Source organism: Hyla sarda, chromosome 5 (genome assembly GCF_029499605.1).
Source record: "Hyla sarda isolate aHylSar1 chromosome 5, aHylSar1.hap1, whole genome shotgun sequence".
NCBI classification, from domain to species: Eukaryota; Metazoa; Chordata; class Amphibia; order Anura; family Hylidae; genus Hyla; species Hyla sarda.
In genome coordinates this window covers 91,865,047-91,884,644 of record NC_079193.1, presented here as the reverse complement: position 1 = coordinate 91,884,644, position 19,598 = coordinate 91,865,047, and the positions used below count along the sequence as shown (strand labels likewise).

Genomic DNA, 19,598 nt, shown 5'->3' with positions numbered 1-19,598 from the left:
TGCCTCTGGCACTGGGTGTCTTGAATGTGTGCAAGGCATCATGAAATCTGAGGATTACTAACGGATTTTGGGTCGCACTGTACAGCCCAGTGTCAGAAAGCTGGGTTTGCGTCCGAGATCTTGGGTCTTCCAGCAGGAAAATGACCCCAAACATACGTCAAAAAGCCCCCAGAAATGGATGGCAACAAAGCGCTGGAGAGTTCTGAAGCAATGAGACCAGATCTAAATCCCATTGAACACCTGTGGAGAGATCTTAAAATTGCTGTTGGGAAAAGGCGCCCTCCCAATAAGAGAGACCTGGAGCAGTTTGCAAAGGAAGAGTGGTCCAACATTCCGGCTGAGAGGTGTAAGAAGCTTATTGATGGTTACAGGAAGCGACTGATTTCAGTTATTTTTTTCTAAAGGTGTGCAACCAAATATTAAGTTAAGGATGCCAATGATTTTGTCCAGACCATTTTTGGAGTTTGGTCTGACATTATGTCCAATTTGCTTTTTTTCCTCTCTTTTGGTTTAGTTCCAATACACACAAATGGAATAAACATGTGTATAGCATAACATGTGTTACTGCAATCCTTTTCTGAAAGAAATACTTCATTGTCTAGAAAAATTTCAGGGGTGCCAACATTTACGGCCATGACTGTAAGTCAATGTGATAGATACACGTTGGTGCTCAATCACTAGAGGTTTACAAATAAGTCCCAAAAAATGCCAGTAAGACAAGACCGGATGCCTGGGAGGAGCTGCAGTAACCCCAGCGGTCCCAGGTGTCCTGTCTTGCTTTGCTGGGGTTTTTATGCACGAAGAATAAAGTAAAGTGAAGCACAGTATGTGGTGAGTGGCCTATCAACATTTCTCTTGCTGATGATTAAATAATATAATATTTTTCTTTTTCATAAATACAGCTAAGTCCCTGCTACCATTTTAAAATGTAAAACACACATCCCACTGTTATTTGTCATCTTTTTCATTAAACTGAAACAAAATTGCAATATACGCCAGACTGCAAAACAATTGAGATAATAAAACTTTGTTTAATGTGAACACATCACAAAATAAAAAAAAGTTAATATATTTACAATAAATCTTCAATTTGGTCACTTTTACATTAGATATTAACATTTCTAAAACTTTGTGGCACTAAGATCTATGTTATAAGATTAAAGTGGATTGTACGTCTTTGGGTTTGCCACCTATGGTGCACAAACATCTAGCGCCCATTGCTTTATTGCATTCTCTGTTCTTAATTTATATACAATATGGCTCAAACAGAACACAACAAACGACTAGCCATGCCTGGAGATTCACTCTTCAGTGCAGCGCATTTCAGTCTTTTGAGAACTCTATATGTTACAATAAGCACACGATTTATGAAATGTGAGGATTTCTCTTTTATTTAAATAGAACTATTAAAATCTAAATAAAAAAATTTGCTTTTTTTTTTTTTTTTTTTTTTTTTTTTTTTTTTAAAGCAGCACGCACCTCACTACTCAATTCTATTCTAATACAGACATCTTCTTCCAGGTCTTCACATTTGGCCAGCAATAACATTTGCAATCTGTCGACATCCTTCATTTATCAGATAGATTTACGTTACTTTCACAGATAACAGACTGGTCAGTCTCCAGTTGTGCTTGGGATAGAAAGAAAAATAGAATCTGTGATTTCTCCTGTAAGTGCAAAGCAAACACCTTGTGCAGCTACATTGGTCGTAGACTTAGAAATTCCAACAAGAACAATGGGCCTTGATTTATTTTCAATCACCCGTTTCATCTCCTGCCTTCTCTGGAATAGCCTCCAGGCTTCTTCTAGGCTTGGATACCTCTGTATTTCCAGCTGTTGCCTTGTTGAGTCCACATGATACAGCAGCATAATGAATTTGTTTTAAGTTTTCCAAGGTTTCTGTTTTGGCATATTTGAGAAGATCCGCTTGTCCCTATAACAAACAAAAAGGTTATTAGTTGTTACCTAAGGTTGTTTAAAACATTTGTCGTTCTAATTATTGTTATGGAGAAAACACTCATTTAATAGCATTTAAGGACTTCAATCAATGATAATTTAACAACTGAACCCAAACTCTATTGGATACAAATAAATAGTTTGCGACTTGGTAGTTTAGAGATCTCAGTTTAAATATATCTTCATTAAATACAAGGTATCCATTTTGAATTGCATGAAAACCTTGACATGTTTTTATACTTAACTCCTTACTATTTTCATCCACAACAAAGTAGACAAAATATTGTTAAAGTGGGTCATAAAAACATAGAAGACAGGCCTTGTAGTCCATCAAATTTTCCTAATAGAATGTCAACCAACACAGAGCTAACACACAGGATTCCAAAAAACAAAACAAAAAAAAACACGCTATATTAACCCCTTAAGGACCGTGGGTTTTTCCGTTTTTGTATTTTCGTTTTTTGCTCCTTGCCTTTAAAAAATCATAACTCTTTCAATTTTGCACCTAAAAATCCATATGATGGCTTATTTTTTGCGCCACCAATTCTACTTTGTAATGACGTCAGTCATTTTGCCCAAAAATCTACGGTGAAACGGAAAAAAAATCATTGTGCGACAAAATTGAAAAAAAAAATGCAGTTTTGTAACTTTTGGGGGCTTCCGTTTCTCCGTAGTACATTTTTCGGTAAAAATGACACCTTATCTTTATTCTGTAGGTCCATACAATTAAAATGATACCCTACTTATATAGGTTTGATTTTGTCGGACTTCTGGAAAAAATCATAACTACATGCAGGAAAATGAATACGTTTAAAATTGTCATCTTCTGACCCCTATATCTTTTTATTTTTCCGTGTATGGGGCGGTATGAGGGCTCATTTTTTGCGCCGTGATCTGAAGTTTTTAACGGTACCATTTTTGCATTGATAGGACTTATTGATCGCTTTTTATTCATTTTTAAATGATATAAAAAGTGACCAAAAATGCACTATTTTGGACTTTGGAATTTTTTTGCGCGCATGCCATTGACCGAGCGGTTTAATTAATGATATATTTTTATAATTTGGACATTTCCGTACGCGGTGATACCATATATGTTTATTTTTATTTACACTGTTTTTTTTTTTTATTGGAAAAGGGGGGTGATTCAAACTTTTAATAGGGGAGGAGTTAAATGATCTTTATTCACTTTTTTTTTGCAGTGTTATAGGTCCCATAGGGACCTATAACACTGCACACACTGATCTTCATCATTGATCACTGGTTTCTCATAAGAAACCAGTGATCAACGATTCTGCCTGGATCTCAGGCACTGAGCAGTCACTCGGCGATCGGACAGCGAGGAGGCAGGTAGGGGCCCTCCCGCAATCCTGTCAGCTGTTCGGGATGCCGCGATTAGCCACGGCTATCCCGAACAGCCCGACTGAGCTAGCCGGCCACTTTCATGTTTTGCTTTTAGCCGCGCGGCTCAGCTCTGAGCGCGCGGCTAAAGGGTTAATAGCGCGCGGCGCCGCGATCGGCGCTGCGCGCTATTAGAGGCGGGTCCCGACTTCACTATGATGCCGGGCCCGCCGTGATATGACGCGGGGTTACTGTGTAACCCCGCATTATATCAGGAGAGCAGGACCAAGGGCGTACCTGTACGCCCTTGGTCCTTAAGGGGTTAAAGGGGTACTCCTGTGGAAAACAGTTTTTTTTTAATCAACTGATGCCAGAAAGTTAAACAGATTTGTAAATTACTTCTATTAAAAAATCTTTACCCTTCTAGTACTTTTAAGCAGCTGTATGCTACAGAGTAAATTATTTTCTTTTTGTCTTGTCTACAGTGCTCTCTGCTGACACCTGATGCCCATATCAGGAACTGTCCAGAGCAGCATAGTTTTACTATGGGGATTTTCTCCTGCTCTGGACAGTTCCTGATACGGGCATTAGGTGTCAGCAGAAAGCACTGTGGACAAGACAAAAAAGAAATTCAAAAAGAAAAGAATTTCCTCTGTAGCATACAGCGGCTAAAAAGTACTGGAAGGGTAAAGATTTTTTAATAGAAGTAATTTACAAATCTGTTTAACTTTCGGGCACCAGTTGATTTAAAAAAAAAAGGTTTTCCACCGGAGTACCCCTTTAACTACAGCAAGGATTTCCATAGAAATGGAATGAACATTTTCTGTGGATTCATTGTGGGTTTCCAATATGACTTGGGTTGATGTACAGTATAAGATCATGTATTGGCAGTAACTAGTCACCATTGACAGAATTTTTTTTTAGAATACATAAAATAACATTTATTTTGCACTGATGAAACCCAAAGCTACACAAATCATAACACCGGACCAGACATAACGTTTTTCGGTGAAATCTTTATTTTTTTAGAGTCTGTTTAAAGAGACAGCACTTGGCAGCACTGCATGTCACCACGGCTCATTATACAGCAATCCCACTTCTGATACAAGATTCCAACAGACTACAATCCACAACCTCCAATTTCTGGGGTGTTCAATCCAGGAAAAGACAGTCTTTGTCATATGCAAAAAAAAAAAGATGAATGGCACTCACCAGATTCCTGATGTGAAGGTAAGATTTGTTCAATGAAAGTGCAGATATGCATACATGGTAAAGGGAGGGAATGGACACCATCCACACTAGCGGTGATAGCTGTTTCGTCTGCTGGGCGCACTTCCTCGGTCCAACCAGTCTGCCAAGCGCACGAAGTAGTGATCACCGCCAGCGTGGATGGCGTTTGTGCCCTCGCTTTGCCATGTATGTACAATTGCACTTTCATTGAATAAATCTTACCTTCACATCTGACTTTATTTTTTAGACCTTGTGTCTACGAAATGAAACTCTCCTTACCAGTCCTAGGCTGACTGAACGCCTCTAAATTATAGCAGAATACACGAGCACCAATAAACAGTCACATGTTCTCTAGATTCATTCAGCCTAAGCCTTAGCAATTTTCACACCTGACAGAACATGCAACACAAGAAAATGCGGAAAAAGTGGAAACGACACATAACAAATTCCATTTTTCGGTTAATCACATCTTTTGAAGCATAACAATATGACAGCACTTCAAAAGGCCACAAATGCGAGAAAATCTTATTTTATTATCCAGATTTTAGATAGGGTCATATACAGCTTATTCTTAAGGCAAATCATTTTCGCGCCTATAATTCACAAAACCTTCCATAACCCATAAACACTCTCTTTCCTCCCCCCCCCCCCCTATTATTTTAGCATTACAGAATCCCCTTCAATTGAAGATGTATAAATGCAGACATAATAACTGCACATATTAGATTTTGAGATTATGGCTAGTTTTTAATAGCTGCAATGGGACCACATTTTACCAATCATATATTGGCTCCAGGGACATAGGTAGCAGGGAAGGCTGGCAGGACATACGTGGAGTGCCATAGGGGGCACCAACTCAACTTGGCCAGGATAGAGGGTACCTAACTGAATATTTGCAACATTGATGGCTCTTGTAATTTTATTAAGCCAAGCTTTGAGTATTGCTGCCATACTATGACTCTAAGATGCAACTATGTTGGGGGTCATCTAAAGCTGGCATAACATGGTCATCCTTTAACTTTGTCAAATCAGACAGTGGGGGTTATTTAGGGTTACAGACACAAAGTCAATAGCCAGGCATTATCAATAACTATGGCAGTGTGAGAGGCAAACCATATTATACAGTGGACAATATAAAGTATTCAACATAACCTTTGCTGTTGAATGATCCTTGTGCATGCATATTGGGAATTGTAGCCTAGCAACAACTGAAAGAGCCCGATATCAATAATGAACCTGAACTAGTATTTATTCAAAGGTAATATAAAATATATATATATTTTTAAATAATATTCGGCAGAGTTTATTTTTATACCCCCCACAAGTTATATTCTTTATTACACAAGTTACAATCAGGTTTTTTATTACCGTATATATAATTTTTATTTCATTTTTTCGCAGCACCATGTGACATAAGACACAATATGGGGAACATGCACTGGCCTGCTCCTGCTTATCATGTACCATGTCATGCTGCACACTAGAGACCTGTTGTACGATCTGCTGGATGTGTTAATGTCATCGGGTTAGGTGCCTACAGATCCAATTAAACTAGAAGCACAGACCAGCTTTCATTTACACCAGATATGAGGAAGGACTGAGGCAAGACATTTCATTCTACACAGGGACCCTCTGAGGTTCAAATGGCAATTCTTGTCTTCTTCTTTATGAAATATACACTTGTTTCCAAAACCATCTGTATTTTAGCAGAACATATTTTTAACAATAAGTACCAATACGAATGGTGATAGTAATGTTAGCTGTCTAACTGTAGGGTAAGCAATATTTTTTGTTAAGAAGTAATTTGGCAGAATTAATAAGTGACAAAGTAAATCCTGCTGCATCTGTATATTCATCCTTTATAATATAAAGGGGAGGGGGTGGTGGGGATTAAGCCAATGCCCTGATAGGGCTAGTAATCAGAATTCCAGACATACCTAGTTTATCACTATAACTCTTTCCAGTGACAAAATATATGCATTTTTGTTAATGTGAACAAAAGGCTTTATTGCCCGAAAGTGTTTCCCTGCATGGCAAGAGTCCAGGTAGGTCCGACCTATGTCCACTTTATCTAGCGGCTATGAGTCAAAGGGGGTAGGTAGATACAAGAAGGCCCATGGGCAGTAATAAAGGGGCTAGAGTTACCTGGGCTCTTGCCATGGTGGGAAACGCCCCCTCCCTGGACTTTTAAACTTAATTTGCATAATAACAAAAAGGCTTATATTTCTGCTCTGGAAAGGACTATGAAAATAAAAAAGGTGTGCACAGAATGCTGCCGACAGATCTGCTTTAACAATACCTTTGAAAGTGTCCAGTGGTAAGTGGCAAAGTGAAGCCGCCATAGATCTGAAATGTTTTAACAGCACATCCTACAGATGCTTAATAAGATTGATATCTAGGAAATGTGGGTAAATGCCTTAATTTCTTTGTCATGTTCCTTAAACCATTCCTGAACAATTTCTGCTGTATGGCTGGGGTATTATCCTGCTGAAAGAAACCACAGCCATTAGGAAATGCTATTGCTCTGCAATAATGTTAAGGTAGGTGTTACATTCCATCCCTGCATGTAATGACCCAAAGGTTTCCTAGACAAACATTAACCAGAGCATTACACTGTCTCTGCCAGCCTACCTTCTTCCCATAATGCATACTGGTTCCCAAGTAAGTTATTCACTGTACTTGGTTATCTGACATGATTTAAAAGAAAATGTAATTTATCAGATCAAACCACTTGCTTCCAGTGTTACATGGTCCATTTCTAAATTTCACTTTTCCCTTATAGGTGCTTTCAGCAGTAGACGGGAAGCTACAGGGCAGGATTTTGGCTTTTCTACAGCCATGCAGCCTCGTATTCAGTACGTTGCAATGCACTTTGTGTTCTGGCACAGTATTTTCTCTGTATCATTGGACCAAACAAGTTAGGTTTTCAATCTGGCATGCATCAGAAAGCCTACGGCGCCCATTATCCCATAAATGGTTTACCTATTGTTTTTCCTTGGACCACTTTTTGTAGGCCATAACCACCAAATACCAGGAAGAACCCACAAGACCTGTCATTCTGGAGATACTCTGACCCATTGATTTAGCCATCAGTCATTTAGCATCTTTATGCATTACTTTTTAGCTGCTTTAAACACATGAACTTTAAAAATCGACAGTTCATTTGCTGTCTTAAATACCCCTGGTAGGTACCATTGTTGTGAGATAATCAACCAATCACAACTCAATGGTTTTAATGGAAAGGTTGATCAGAATATATATAGGCCTATACAACAAATGCAGTATTTGTTACAAAGTACAGTAAACAAAATACACATGTCCATCAAGTTCAACCATTGTCAGGGAGAAGATGTGAAGGTTAAAAAAAAAAATTGAGGCACAATTGGACTGAATTTAATCAAAACAAGAATTGTATAGATTTCCAAAGATGTAAAGGGCTGTAACCCACTCCGTGGAAAAAGTTACATATACAGAAATACCTGTTGCCAGACAAAATTTACTATGATCACTGCCTACAGACTTCGGGTGAATTCATTGGCCAAATACTTACTCATACAGCCATTTTACACATGGTTTTGGGCTTGGAGCCTTTCTGGCTATTGACCCTAAGGAACATCCATGCGATCAATCTGCCCATGACTGCCAAGTAAGTGGACAGATATAAGATTATACAAGTGTTTTATACAAGGGGCATCAGGCTATTTAAGTAAAATATCTACTTAAAGGGGTACTCCAAAGGATAGGGAATAAGATGCCTGATCACAGGGGTCTGATCTATGGTTCCCCCATGATTTCTGGCATGGCAATTACATTTATATTCAGAACTCTGCCTGTGCTAGGCTTCGAAGCGGCCGTGGTTGCCACGCCCCCTCCATTGATGTCTATGGGAGGGACTGGGATACAGTGTTTGAGTATCTCCTATCTCCCATAGAGATATATGGAGGGGGCGTGTCTGCCACAGCTTCGGATATGTCTAATCGCTCAGTGCATGCAGATTACCGGGGTGCCAGGCAGAAGACCGAAAGGGGTCCCAGATAAGGTTTATAAGAGCAGAGTACCCCTTTTAGAGTCTACTGAGGAGCAGATGTCATACAAATGTCATAGTCTGACCATGCAGTAACCATCTTGGGGGAATTTTTTTTAATGTGTGCCAAAAAACTGTGGAGCAGTTACTGTAACAACCAACTCCCTCCCCCCCCCCTCTTGTTTTTACATGCCTTTCCTTCTGCCTCTACCGCTGAATTGATAAGCCAGAATTAGGGTAAGTTCTCACACAGTAGATTTTTCAGCCACAAATCTGCTGTCCACATATCAGCAAAATCTCCAGTGGATTTGTGGTAAAAATATCTGCCGGATGTGGACCTACCCTGATGACATGTGGGGTTTTTAGTGGAATTAACCCCTGCTGTGCTGGAAAAAAAAGTGAAATTCATGGGAAGACTCAACACAAGTTAACATGCTTACAGATTTTAAAGTTTACATTGCAGGTCAATTTTAATATGGAAAATGTCAAGTACAGGGTGGGCTATTTATATGGATACACCTTAATAAAATGGGAATGGTTGGTGATAGTAACTTCCTGTTTGTGGCACATTAGTATATGTGAGGGGGGAAACTTTTCAAGAAGGATGGTGACCATGGTGGCCATTTTGAATCCAACTTTTGTTTTTTCAATAGTAAGAGGGTCATGTGACACATCAAACTTATTGGAAACTTCACAAGAAAAACAATGATGTGCTTGGTTTTAATGTAACTTTATTCTTTCATGACTTATTTACAAGTTTCTGACCACTTATAAAATGTGTTCAATGTGCTGCCCATTGTGTTGGATTGTCAATGCAACCCTCTTCTCCCACTCTTCACACACTGATAGCAACATTGCAGGAGAGATGCTAGCACAGGCTTCCAGTATCCATAGTTTCAGGTGCTGCACATCTCGTATCTTCACAGGAAAGACAATTGCCTTCAGATTACCCCAAAGATAAAAGTCTAAGGAGGTCAGATCGGGAGACCTTGGGGGCCATATAACTTGCCCAAGACAACCAATCCACTTTCCAGGAAACTGTTCATCTAGGAATGCTCGGACCTGACACCCATAATGTGGTGGTGCACCATCTTGCTGGAAAAACTCAGGGAACGTGCCAGCTTCAGTGCATAAAGAGGGAAACACATCATCATGTAGCAATTTCGCATATCCAGTGGCCTTGAGGTTTCCATTGATGAAGAATGGCCCCACTATCTTTGTACCCCATATACCACACCATAACATAAATTTTTGTGTTCCAACAGTCTTGGAGGGATCTATCCAATGTGGGTTAGTGTCAGACCAATAGCGGTGGTTTTGTTTGTTAACTTCACCATTCACATAAAAGTTTGCCTCATCATTGATCAAAATCTTCTGAGTTAACTGAGGGTCCTGTTCCAATTTTTATTTTGCATTCTGCAGCATCTGAAACTACGGAAACTGGAAGCCTGTGCTAGCATTTCTCCTGCGGTGTTGCTATCAGTATGTGAAGAGTGGGAGAAGAGGGTTGCATTGACAATCCGACACAATGGGCAGCACATTGAACACATTTTATAAGTGGTCAGAAACTTGTAAATAACTCATGAAAGAATAAAGTTACGTTAAAACCAAGCACATCATTGTTTTTCTTGTGAAATTCCCAATATGTTTGAAATTCTATTGAAAAAACAAAAGTTGGATTCAAAATGGCCGCCATGGTCACCACCCATCTTGAAAACGTTCCCCCCTCACTAATGTGCCACAAACAGGAAGATAATATCACCAAGCATTCCCATTTTATTAAGGTGTATCCATAAAAATGGCCCACCCTGTAGATAAGGATCTGTATGGATGGGTTTTGTAAAATCTCTTTCATTTGACTGATATCCTATTTTCACCAATGCAAATCTGCAGTTAAAGTGCACATTGTTTACATCATGATGGAAATTTACCATTAGGCAGATGGCTGGACACATGACTGCAGGATCAGACTACTCACTTCTGGTTTAACATCTGCTACCATAGAGACACATACAATGCATTTGGAAAGTCTTCAGACTCTTTCAGCTTTTACATTTTATGTTGTGATCTTGCTTTAAAAATGGAAAAAATGAAACATTTGCAAGTATTCAGACTCTGCTATAACACTCCAGGGACCTCCCATTTCTCATGGTGGTGGCAGAACCATTCTGTGAGGGTGTTTTTAAGAGGCTGGGACAGGGAGACTGGTCAGGGTTGAGGGACAACTGAATGAAGCACATTACAGACATATTCTTAATGAAAAGAGTGCTCTGGACCTCAGACTGGGTCACCTTTAAACAAGACAATAATCCTATGCACACAACCAAGACAACACAGGAATGGCTTAGGGACAACTTTGTGAATGTCCTTGAGTGGCCCGGTAAGAGTGCTAACTTGAACCCAATCAAACAACTCGGTAGCGACCTGAAAATGGCTGTATACCAATAGTACCCATTCAACCTGACCAAAGCATGAGAGGATCTCCAGAAGTGCAAACCTTGTGGCATCATGCCCAAGAAGACTGGAGGCTGTAATCTCTGCCAAAGATTCTTCATCTAAGTACTGAGTAAAGGGTCTGAATACTTATGTCAATGCAATATTGTAGTTTTTACTTTTCTATAGTTCAAAGATTTGACATTATGGAATATTAGGTGCAGAATAATGAGGGAAACCTTGGTATTTTTTTTTAGAGCACAAGGCGGTAACCTCACAAAATGTGAAAAAAGTTAAAGGATCTGAAGACTTTTATATGCATCGTAGGTCTTCAACATGAGCTGCAAACAAAACTTCAGATTAGTAGAAAAAAAATATTTTTTTTTAGGGGCTCATTAACTATTAAAAAAAGTCTTGCAAACAAGGACCTTCCTATGAAAACAGCTAAGAGATATATACTAGTGAAGGTTCATGTGTTCATGCTGGGATACTTTGTAAGAAGCACACACAGTAGGGCTTTGTGCACACACACACCATTTTGGCAATTTAATTGAAATGTAAAATGTCCAAGAAACATGCACTTTTTTTTTTTTTTAGCATTAAACTGTATTGAACTTCCCTCAAGGCGTTTTTACATTTTTTTTTATGCCATTTACAGCCCTAAAACGATTGATTTGCTTAACCATTATTATTACTCAGAATTTGTTTCATGCGCAGAACAAGTGGACCATATGTACAAAATAAGAAGCAGCTCAACAGCTACCACAATAGACTCACTAGGCAAACCTATGGAGGTCTTTCGGTCACTTGCGGATGAAACTATCCTGGACACAGATATGGACACAAAATATTAAGAAAGACTACAGTGTTTCTCCGAAAATAAGACCGGGTCTTATATTAATTTTAGTCACAAAAAACACACTAGGGCTTATTTATTTACGGTACGGTATGTACATTAAACAACATGGCGGTTCCACGGTATTTAATGGTATTTACACCCCCCCCCCCATTATCATCATGTGATTGGCTCAGCTCTGCCCCCCAACATTCCCCCGCCGGTTTATCAGCCCGGCGCTGCACCCCACATCGGGGGGGCGAATCGTATGTCACCCGCGAGCGCAGCTTCTCTCCCCCCCTGCCAAATAATTATCAGGCGCTGCGCTGTATTTTGTATTCCTGTGCCCGGGCTGCAAATTTTAAAAACAAACTTTAACTTACCTTCGTCCTCCTTTCCCCCGTTGCTAAGGAACCGGCCTCATGGTCCCTCTTCTGTCCTTGCTGCTTCCTGGTGTTGGGACGTCACAGAGCCTTCAGCCTATCACCGGCCGCAGCGATGTCCCGCCTAGGCCGATGATAGGCTGAGCCGACTGTCATGTAAGAAGCCGGCCTGCTTCTTACCTCACAGTGAACTCAGCCTATCATCGGCCGAGGCAGGACATCGCTGCGGCCGGTGATAGGCTGAAGGCTCTGTGACGTTCCCATCCCCAGGACCGCAGCGAGAACAGCGGAGGACAGTTCTTTAGCAACGGGGAACGGAGGATGAAGGTAAGTTAAAGTTTGTTTTTTAATATTTGCAGCCCGGGCATTGTCTAGGTCAGTGGTCTTCAACCTGCGGACCTCCAGATGTTACAAACATTTGCAACATCTGGAGGTCCGCAGGTTGGAGACCACTGGTCTAGGTCTAATTTTCGGGGTAGGGCTTATATCGCAGCCCACCCCGATAATCCAGCTAGGGCTTATTTAAGGGGTAGGGTGTACTGAGTTGTCATAAAGTGTGCGATGTTCTGAATGTGCCATGCATTTTATCTCTACAGTCATGGCTGATACCGTAGCTGATAGGCATAGGGATGATATGTGACTGCCGAAGGGCCATATAGGCACTGAATGTTTGTTATTATCAGCAAACAGAATGAGATCAGATAAAGGTCACTGTTCAACCACAATGAAACATATTCAGATGTATTGCCAAGATGCTAAAGAGTGCGATTAGATCTTGCAGACGAGAGCAAGTCAGTTTCACAAGCACATAGACTGGAATGCTCTGACCTCCATCAACTCCACGATATATAATGAACTCCGAAAAAGTATACATGGTGTATTGACAGTAAAGAAATTAATAGTGGTGCTGACACAAAAAGTGTGCAGCTGCTGGCGTGGCATATTTCGCCACTAAAGTGTAACATTTCAAGAAACCAGGGTGTGTGCAAAACCCAAATTGGGCCCTGGTTTTAGGGAAGGGTGAGCTTCCACTCCGTCCACCCTACTGCCAAGTTATTAAAGGGGTACTCAACCCCTAGACAACAGATAACAGATAAGATGTCTGATCCTGGGGGTCCCGCCACTGGGAACCCTCACGATCTCCTGCATGCCACCCTGGCATTCTGAACGCTGGGTTTGGTGCAGTGGTTGTGACATCATGCCACGTCCCCTCAATTCATGTTTATGGGAGGGGCATGGTGTCTGCCACACTCCCTCCCATAGACATGAATTGAGGGGGCATGGAGTGACGTCATGACCACGGACCCGATCCCAGAATTGGGAATAAAAATTTGGAATGTCACGGTGGCATGCATGAGATCATGGGGGTTCCCAGCGGCGGGACACCCGAGATCAGACATCTTATCCCCTATCCTTTGGATAGGGGATAAGATGTCTAGGAGCGGGGTACCCCTTTAAGGCTTATTGAGAGTCACCTTAAAGAGCTTCTTTACATAAGGGGTGAACCTGTCAACCAGTCCATGGAAAGGCCTGTGGGGTAGTTGGTCCAGGGTCTCACAGCAAGAGACACTGTATGTGTTCAGTTATATGATATATATGGCCTAAGATTAAATTTTTGTGCTGTGTTGCTAAACTTTTGGCTTTTCCACCAAAAGTGGTCTAAGAAACCAGTGATAAGGTCATAGAATTGTGTGTTTTTTTTGGTGTTTTTTCACCTCACATCCTTCAAAAGAGTTATTTAGATTTGAAAAATGCAGGTGAAAAAAACTAGTAACTTCTTCTTTAAGAGTCTTCTCTGTCCTCCACTTGTTACCTCTATTAATGGCACCTGTTTGAACTTGTTATTAGTATAAAAGACACCTGTCCACAGCCTCAAACAGTCACATTCCAAACTCCACTAAGGCCAAGACCAAAGAGCTGTTGAAGGACACCAGAAACAAAATTGTAGACCTGCACCAGGCTGGGAAGACTGAATCTGCCATAGGCAAGGAGCATGGTGAGAAGACATAAACTGTGGGAGCAATTATTCGAAAATGGAAGACATACAAGACCACTGACAATCTCCCTCGATCTGGGGCTCCACGTAAGATCTCACCCAGTGGTGCCAAAATGATCAAAAGAACGGTGAGCAGAAATCCCAGAACCACACGGGAGGGGAAGGGGCTCTGGGACAGAGTGAATGACCTTCAAAGAGCTGGGACCAAGGTAACAAAGGCTACCATCAGTTACACACTACGTCACCAGAGACTCAAAATATGCAGTGCCAGACGTGTCCCCCTCTGTAAGCCAGTACATGTCCGGACCAGTCTGAAGTTTGCTAGAGAGCATTTGGATGATCCAGAAGAGTACTGGGAGAATGTCATATGTCAGATGAAACCAAAGTAGAACTTTTAAACTTTTAGGTAAAAACTCAACTCGTCATGTTTGCAGGAGAAAGAATGCCGAGTTGCATGGGGGTGGAAACATCATGCTTTGGGGCTGTTTTTCAGCAAAGGGACCAGGACGACTGATCCGTGTAAAGGAAAGAATGAATGGGGCCATGCATCGTGAGATTTTGATTGAAAACCTCCTTCTATCAGCAAGGGCATTGAAGATGAAACGTGGCTGGGTCTTTCAGCATGACAATGATCACAAACGCACCACCGGGCCACGAAGGAGTGGCTTTGTAAGAAACATTTCAAGGTCCTGGAGTGACCTAGCCAGTCACCAGATCTCAAGCCCATAGAAAACCTTTGGAGGGAGTTGAAAGTCCGTGTTGCCCAGCGACAGCCTCAAAACATCACTGCTCTAGAGGAGATCTGCATGGAGAAATGGGTCAAAATACCAGCAACAGTGTGTGAAAACCTTGTGCAGACTTACAGAAAACATTTGATTTCTGTCATTGCCAACAAAGGGTATATAACAAAGTATTGAGATTAACTTTTGTTATTGACCAAATACTTATTTTCCACCATAATTTGCAAATACATTCTTTAAAAAACAGACAATTTGGGATTTTTATTTCTCATTATGTCTCTCATAGTTGAGGTATACCTATGATGAAAATGACAGGCCTCTCTTGTCTTTTTAAGTGGGATAACTTGCACAATTGGTGGCTGACTAAATACTTTTTTGCCCCACTGTACATTATACAAATGTATATAATGATTCCTTGTGACAAATTGATCTTTGTTCAGCTTTATAAGAGGAAAAAAAACTCTACATAGTGTGAACCCCGCCAAAACGTGTATTGTTACATAAACACTTGCAAAGTCTGTTCTGAGAGATAGTGTGGTGTTACAGCAAATCCCTGGTGTGACCTATGCTTGAGGTAAGAAGATGAAATGAACAACGTATTGATTCTTAAAGTCAATGAGAATCCAGTAGAATTATCCCTTGAAAGACAGACGATTCTGTATTGAAGCAAGAAAGCAGATTTTACAGGGAAATGGACTTTCCTTTCATCAGTTTTGGAGGTTAAAGGGGTTATCCATGATTAGAAAAACAGCTCCTTTTTTTTCCAGAAGGAGCTCCACTCTTGTCCTCAGTTTAAGTGTGGTATTGCAGCTCGGTTTCACTAAAGTGAATTGAGCCAAGTTGTAATACCACAAACAACCCTGTGGCCCTGTTTTTGAAAAAAAAAAAATCATGTCTCATTTTTTTTAGTAAATAGTTGCTTTCCCATAAAATAACAATGATTGTGAGCCCCAATAGACAAAATATTATTAATGTTATTGGTAAATTATGTAACCATTTGTCAAAAAATTGTTGTGGCTAGAATGATAAGGCTACAGCACCTATCTGCCATGTCAGGTTGAAGAGTCCCATGCCCCCTAGGCTTCTATTTTTATCCTCTTTTCTTGTTTGTGGGCTTTTTAATTGGTTTTAATCAGGTCATTGTCTGCTACACTTATGTTCAATAAAATGTGATATTTACTTTAGTAATGATATTTTGGGTGTGCGCCGCTTTTGTTTTGTTTATTTCATAACACAGGTAGCACCTCATCATTATAGATAACTGAGCCACTGCACAGGGGCGTAACTATAGGGGGTGCAGAGGCAGCAGTCGCACCAGAGGCCCTGGTGCCTAAAGGGGTCTGTCTCCGAGCCGGATCGCGACAGCATCTTTAAAGAAAGAGGTAGGATCACAGATAATATATTCCTGTTAGGAGTCTTCTCATATTTCCCTAGGTATTCTACTACCCCTCCCTGTTGGTAATGTGGCCATTAGGGACATGCATCCTGACGTTGTGTGCACAAGGGCGTATCATTTCTGTACATGTATTTATTGTCTATATGACATGTTTCACGTTTTACTATTTGCATAGAATGTTTTCCATGATTTTAGTTCCCAATTGAAATATATGGCATGCTCTCTGCGTAGAGGTTTTTAGCTTTTATTTGATACCTTAATTTGCTGTGATTGTTGTTTACATGTTTAGGTCATATCTATGAGTCTTGTATGGTTATCATGTCATTGACATTGTTTTAGTGTGTCTAGCTCACTCGCACCATCACTGGTTTTGGCTCGTCTTCCTGTTTGTATATAAATAAGTCTTAGCGGCTTTGTTCCTATCAGCCATGCCATTGAGAAGGATTTGACCTTGAAACGTGTCTGTTGTGGCAAATAAAGTTTTATATTTACTTGGAATACAGTATCTGACAAATTTCATTACGGTCAGTTGGCACCTGTTTTTCTCGAGTCTAAAACGTAGCCTGAGACTACTCTCGTAAGGGGGCCTAAACACCTCTATTTTAAAGGAGAACTCCAAACAAAACTAACTTACCCCCTATCCACAGGATACAGAATAAGTAGCGGATCCCAGCGGTCGGGCCCCTGTCATCTCCGGAACAGGACCCCGGCTGTCAGTGAGGAGCCGGTATCATCTACTGATAGACAGCATGCACACTATTCATTTACATGGGAGCACAGGGGATGCCTGAGTCTCTTTGGCACTCCCATAGAAATTAATGGAGCGCAAGCAGTCTACAGCACATGCTCCTCACTGAGAGCTGGGTCCTGTTCCGGAACCCAGCGGTCGGACCCCCCCCTACAGTCAGCTACTCATCAGCTATACTGTGAATAAGGTTTTGGCTGGAGTTCTCCTTTAATAAGTGAAGAAGTGATACAGCCCCAAAATCAATCGGATCATTTATGGGCTGTAAAAAGAGATGTTACAAACTAATATTTCATTTTCTCAGTAAACCAGAAGTGACTTAGAAGACTGTGGGAACGTTTTTCATTGTATCAGGGACAAAGTTGTCCAGGAGGAAAGAGAATAATCTGAGTAATCTGGCCAGTGATGAACATTAAGGGACCCTATGATAAGATTGTAATAAAATGTGAGCTAAAATAACACAGCTAATATCTACCTTCAGTATGGTTATATTCCATGTAAAGCTCTCAATGGCTTTAAGCATCTTCCTCTCTTTCAAACCTTCTTTCGCCCCGATGGAGTTGAGATTCTCGTGGAATTCCATGGCTGAAAAAGATAAAAACAATGTATGTGAGACAATTGGAGTTGTTTTTATGCACCATTTATTTCATTTCCTGTTTCTCCTCTTCCCCTTTTATAGTCATCGGCTTCTGTCTAATCTGAAGTTCATTAAGAAAATGAGAAGATTTCGAGAATTAAGAACAAAAAAAAAGGACTAAAAGCTGATTAAAAAAAAAAAAGGAAAAAAAAGAAGAAAAGCTTACAGAGGAGAAAAAGAGGCCAGACAGGATTTATTAACGTTCAAGAGGGAAACACAGCACACGAGGACGACCGTAATGACACGTGAATGGTGTCATTATATGAGAAGGAAATAGAATGTCGGACCCCTGCTGTGCGGCTTAGAGATCAGTGAGCGAACGCTATACAGTGGAAAAACCAGACACATCCCCAGATCTCTTATCTGTCGATTTTATAGTATTATGACGACTCAATGGTAAATACATTTACAACCTGGGAAAGTTTATGACTACTGGCTGCTTGCTAAAAAAAAATTATTTTTATTTAAAGGGGTTTTTCAACACCTTTTTTTTTTTTAAGCTTTTTATTTATTTTTTTTTATTTAAGTGCCCCAAAACCTGCATGTAATAAGACAAAAAAGTGCTTTACAAATACCGGCATGGGAAATTGTTGTTCTGCTTACTTGTACTGGTCCCCATTGGCACCCTATATGCATTAGGAATCACTGTGATATAGTATCGGCTTGATGCTTTGGGCAGTATCTTAGGCTGATGTGACAATAGATAGGAAAAATACAAGTACAGGTCATTTCTGGATGACATAGCTATATGTGATGTTAATGCAGTGTTTTGCAACCAGTGTGCCTTCAGCTGTTGAAAAACTACAATTCCCAGTATGCCCGGACAGCCTTCGGCTGTCCGGGCATGCTAGGAATTGTAGTTTTGCAACAGCTGGGGGCACGCTGGTTGGGAAACACTGTGCTAGGGAAATCACTATAAATGATTTTAGTACTTTTGCTAAATAGGGCTGTCTGTGACTTGTGGTTCCACTAATTGCACAGGATGAAATTTTCTTTTGAGGTGATCTGCTACCTGGGATTTGTGGTTCCTCTAACTGAAATGTATGCTATAAGCTGTGATCTACTATCTGGTTCCACTAATAGGACTGCATATGCTGGATGAATATACCATGTAATATTCTCTAGATTTGATCCTTTACCACAAGGCTAACTGGGACTTGTAGTTTTTCTAATTAATTATATTTTTAGACTCACTGCTAGAAAGATATCCTACCTACACTCTCTATATTTGACCCTTTACTATATTTGGCCTTCTGGGACTTTTGGTTCCTGCAACTGAACTAGATGCTATTTGTAAGATATAAGCTTGTTGGACATCTGCTGATTACACTGCTCAAAAAAATAAAGGGAACACTAAGATAACACATCCTAGATCTGAATGAACTAATCGTATGAAATACTTTCATCTTTACATAATTGAATGTGCTGACAACAAAATCACACAAAAATTATCAATGGAAATCAAATTTATCAACCCATGGAGGTCTGGATATGGAGTCACATTCAAAATCAAAGTGGAAAACCCCACTACAACTTTGATGTAATGTCCTTAAAACAAGTCAAAATGAGGCTCAGTAGTGTGTGTGGCCTCCACGTGCCAGTATGACCTCCATACAACGCCTGGGCATGCTCCTGATAAGGTGCGGGATGGTCTCCTGATGGATGTCCTCCCAGAGCTGGACTAAAGCATCCGTCAACTCCTGGACAGTCTGTGGTGCAATATGTGTGGGTTGTAGACTCTGTCTCATGCTACCACTAGAGTGAGAGCACCGCCAGAATTCAAAAGTGACCAAAACATCAGCCCGAAAGCATAGGAACTGAGAAGTGGTCTGTGGTCACCACCTGCAGAACCACTCCTTCATTGGGGGTGTCTTGCTAATTG

General features: G+C 40.6%; 1 protein-coding gene across 3 annotated transcripts in view; it reads right to left on the bottom strand.

The window, feature by feature from the left end:
• Positions 1-1,381: 1,381 nt before the first annotated feature.
• Positions 1,382-19,598, bottom strand: part of PLCL2 (phospholipase C like 2) — a 208,145-nt gene continuing 189,928 nt past the window's right edge. For all 3 annotated transcript variants that reach the window (XM_056519927.1, XM_056519928.1, XM_056519929.1), the window contains exons 6-7: positions 17,555-17,664; positions 1,382-1,933 (exon numbers count right to left, since the gene is read on the bottom strand). In XM_056519927.1, coding sequence (XP_056375902.1) covers positions 1,754-1,933; positions 17,555-17,664 — 290 coding nt within the window. In that variant the 3' untranslated portion in view covers positions 1,382-1,753. The remainder of the gene's footprint in view (positions 1,934-17,554; positions 17,665-19,598) is intronic.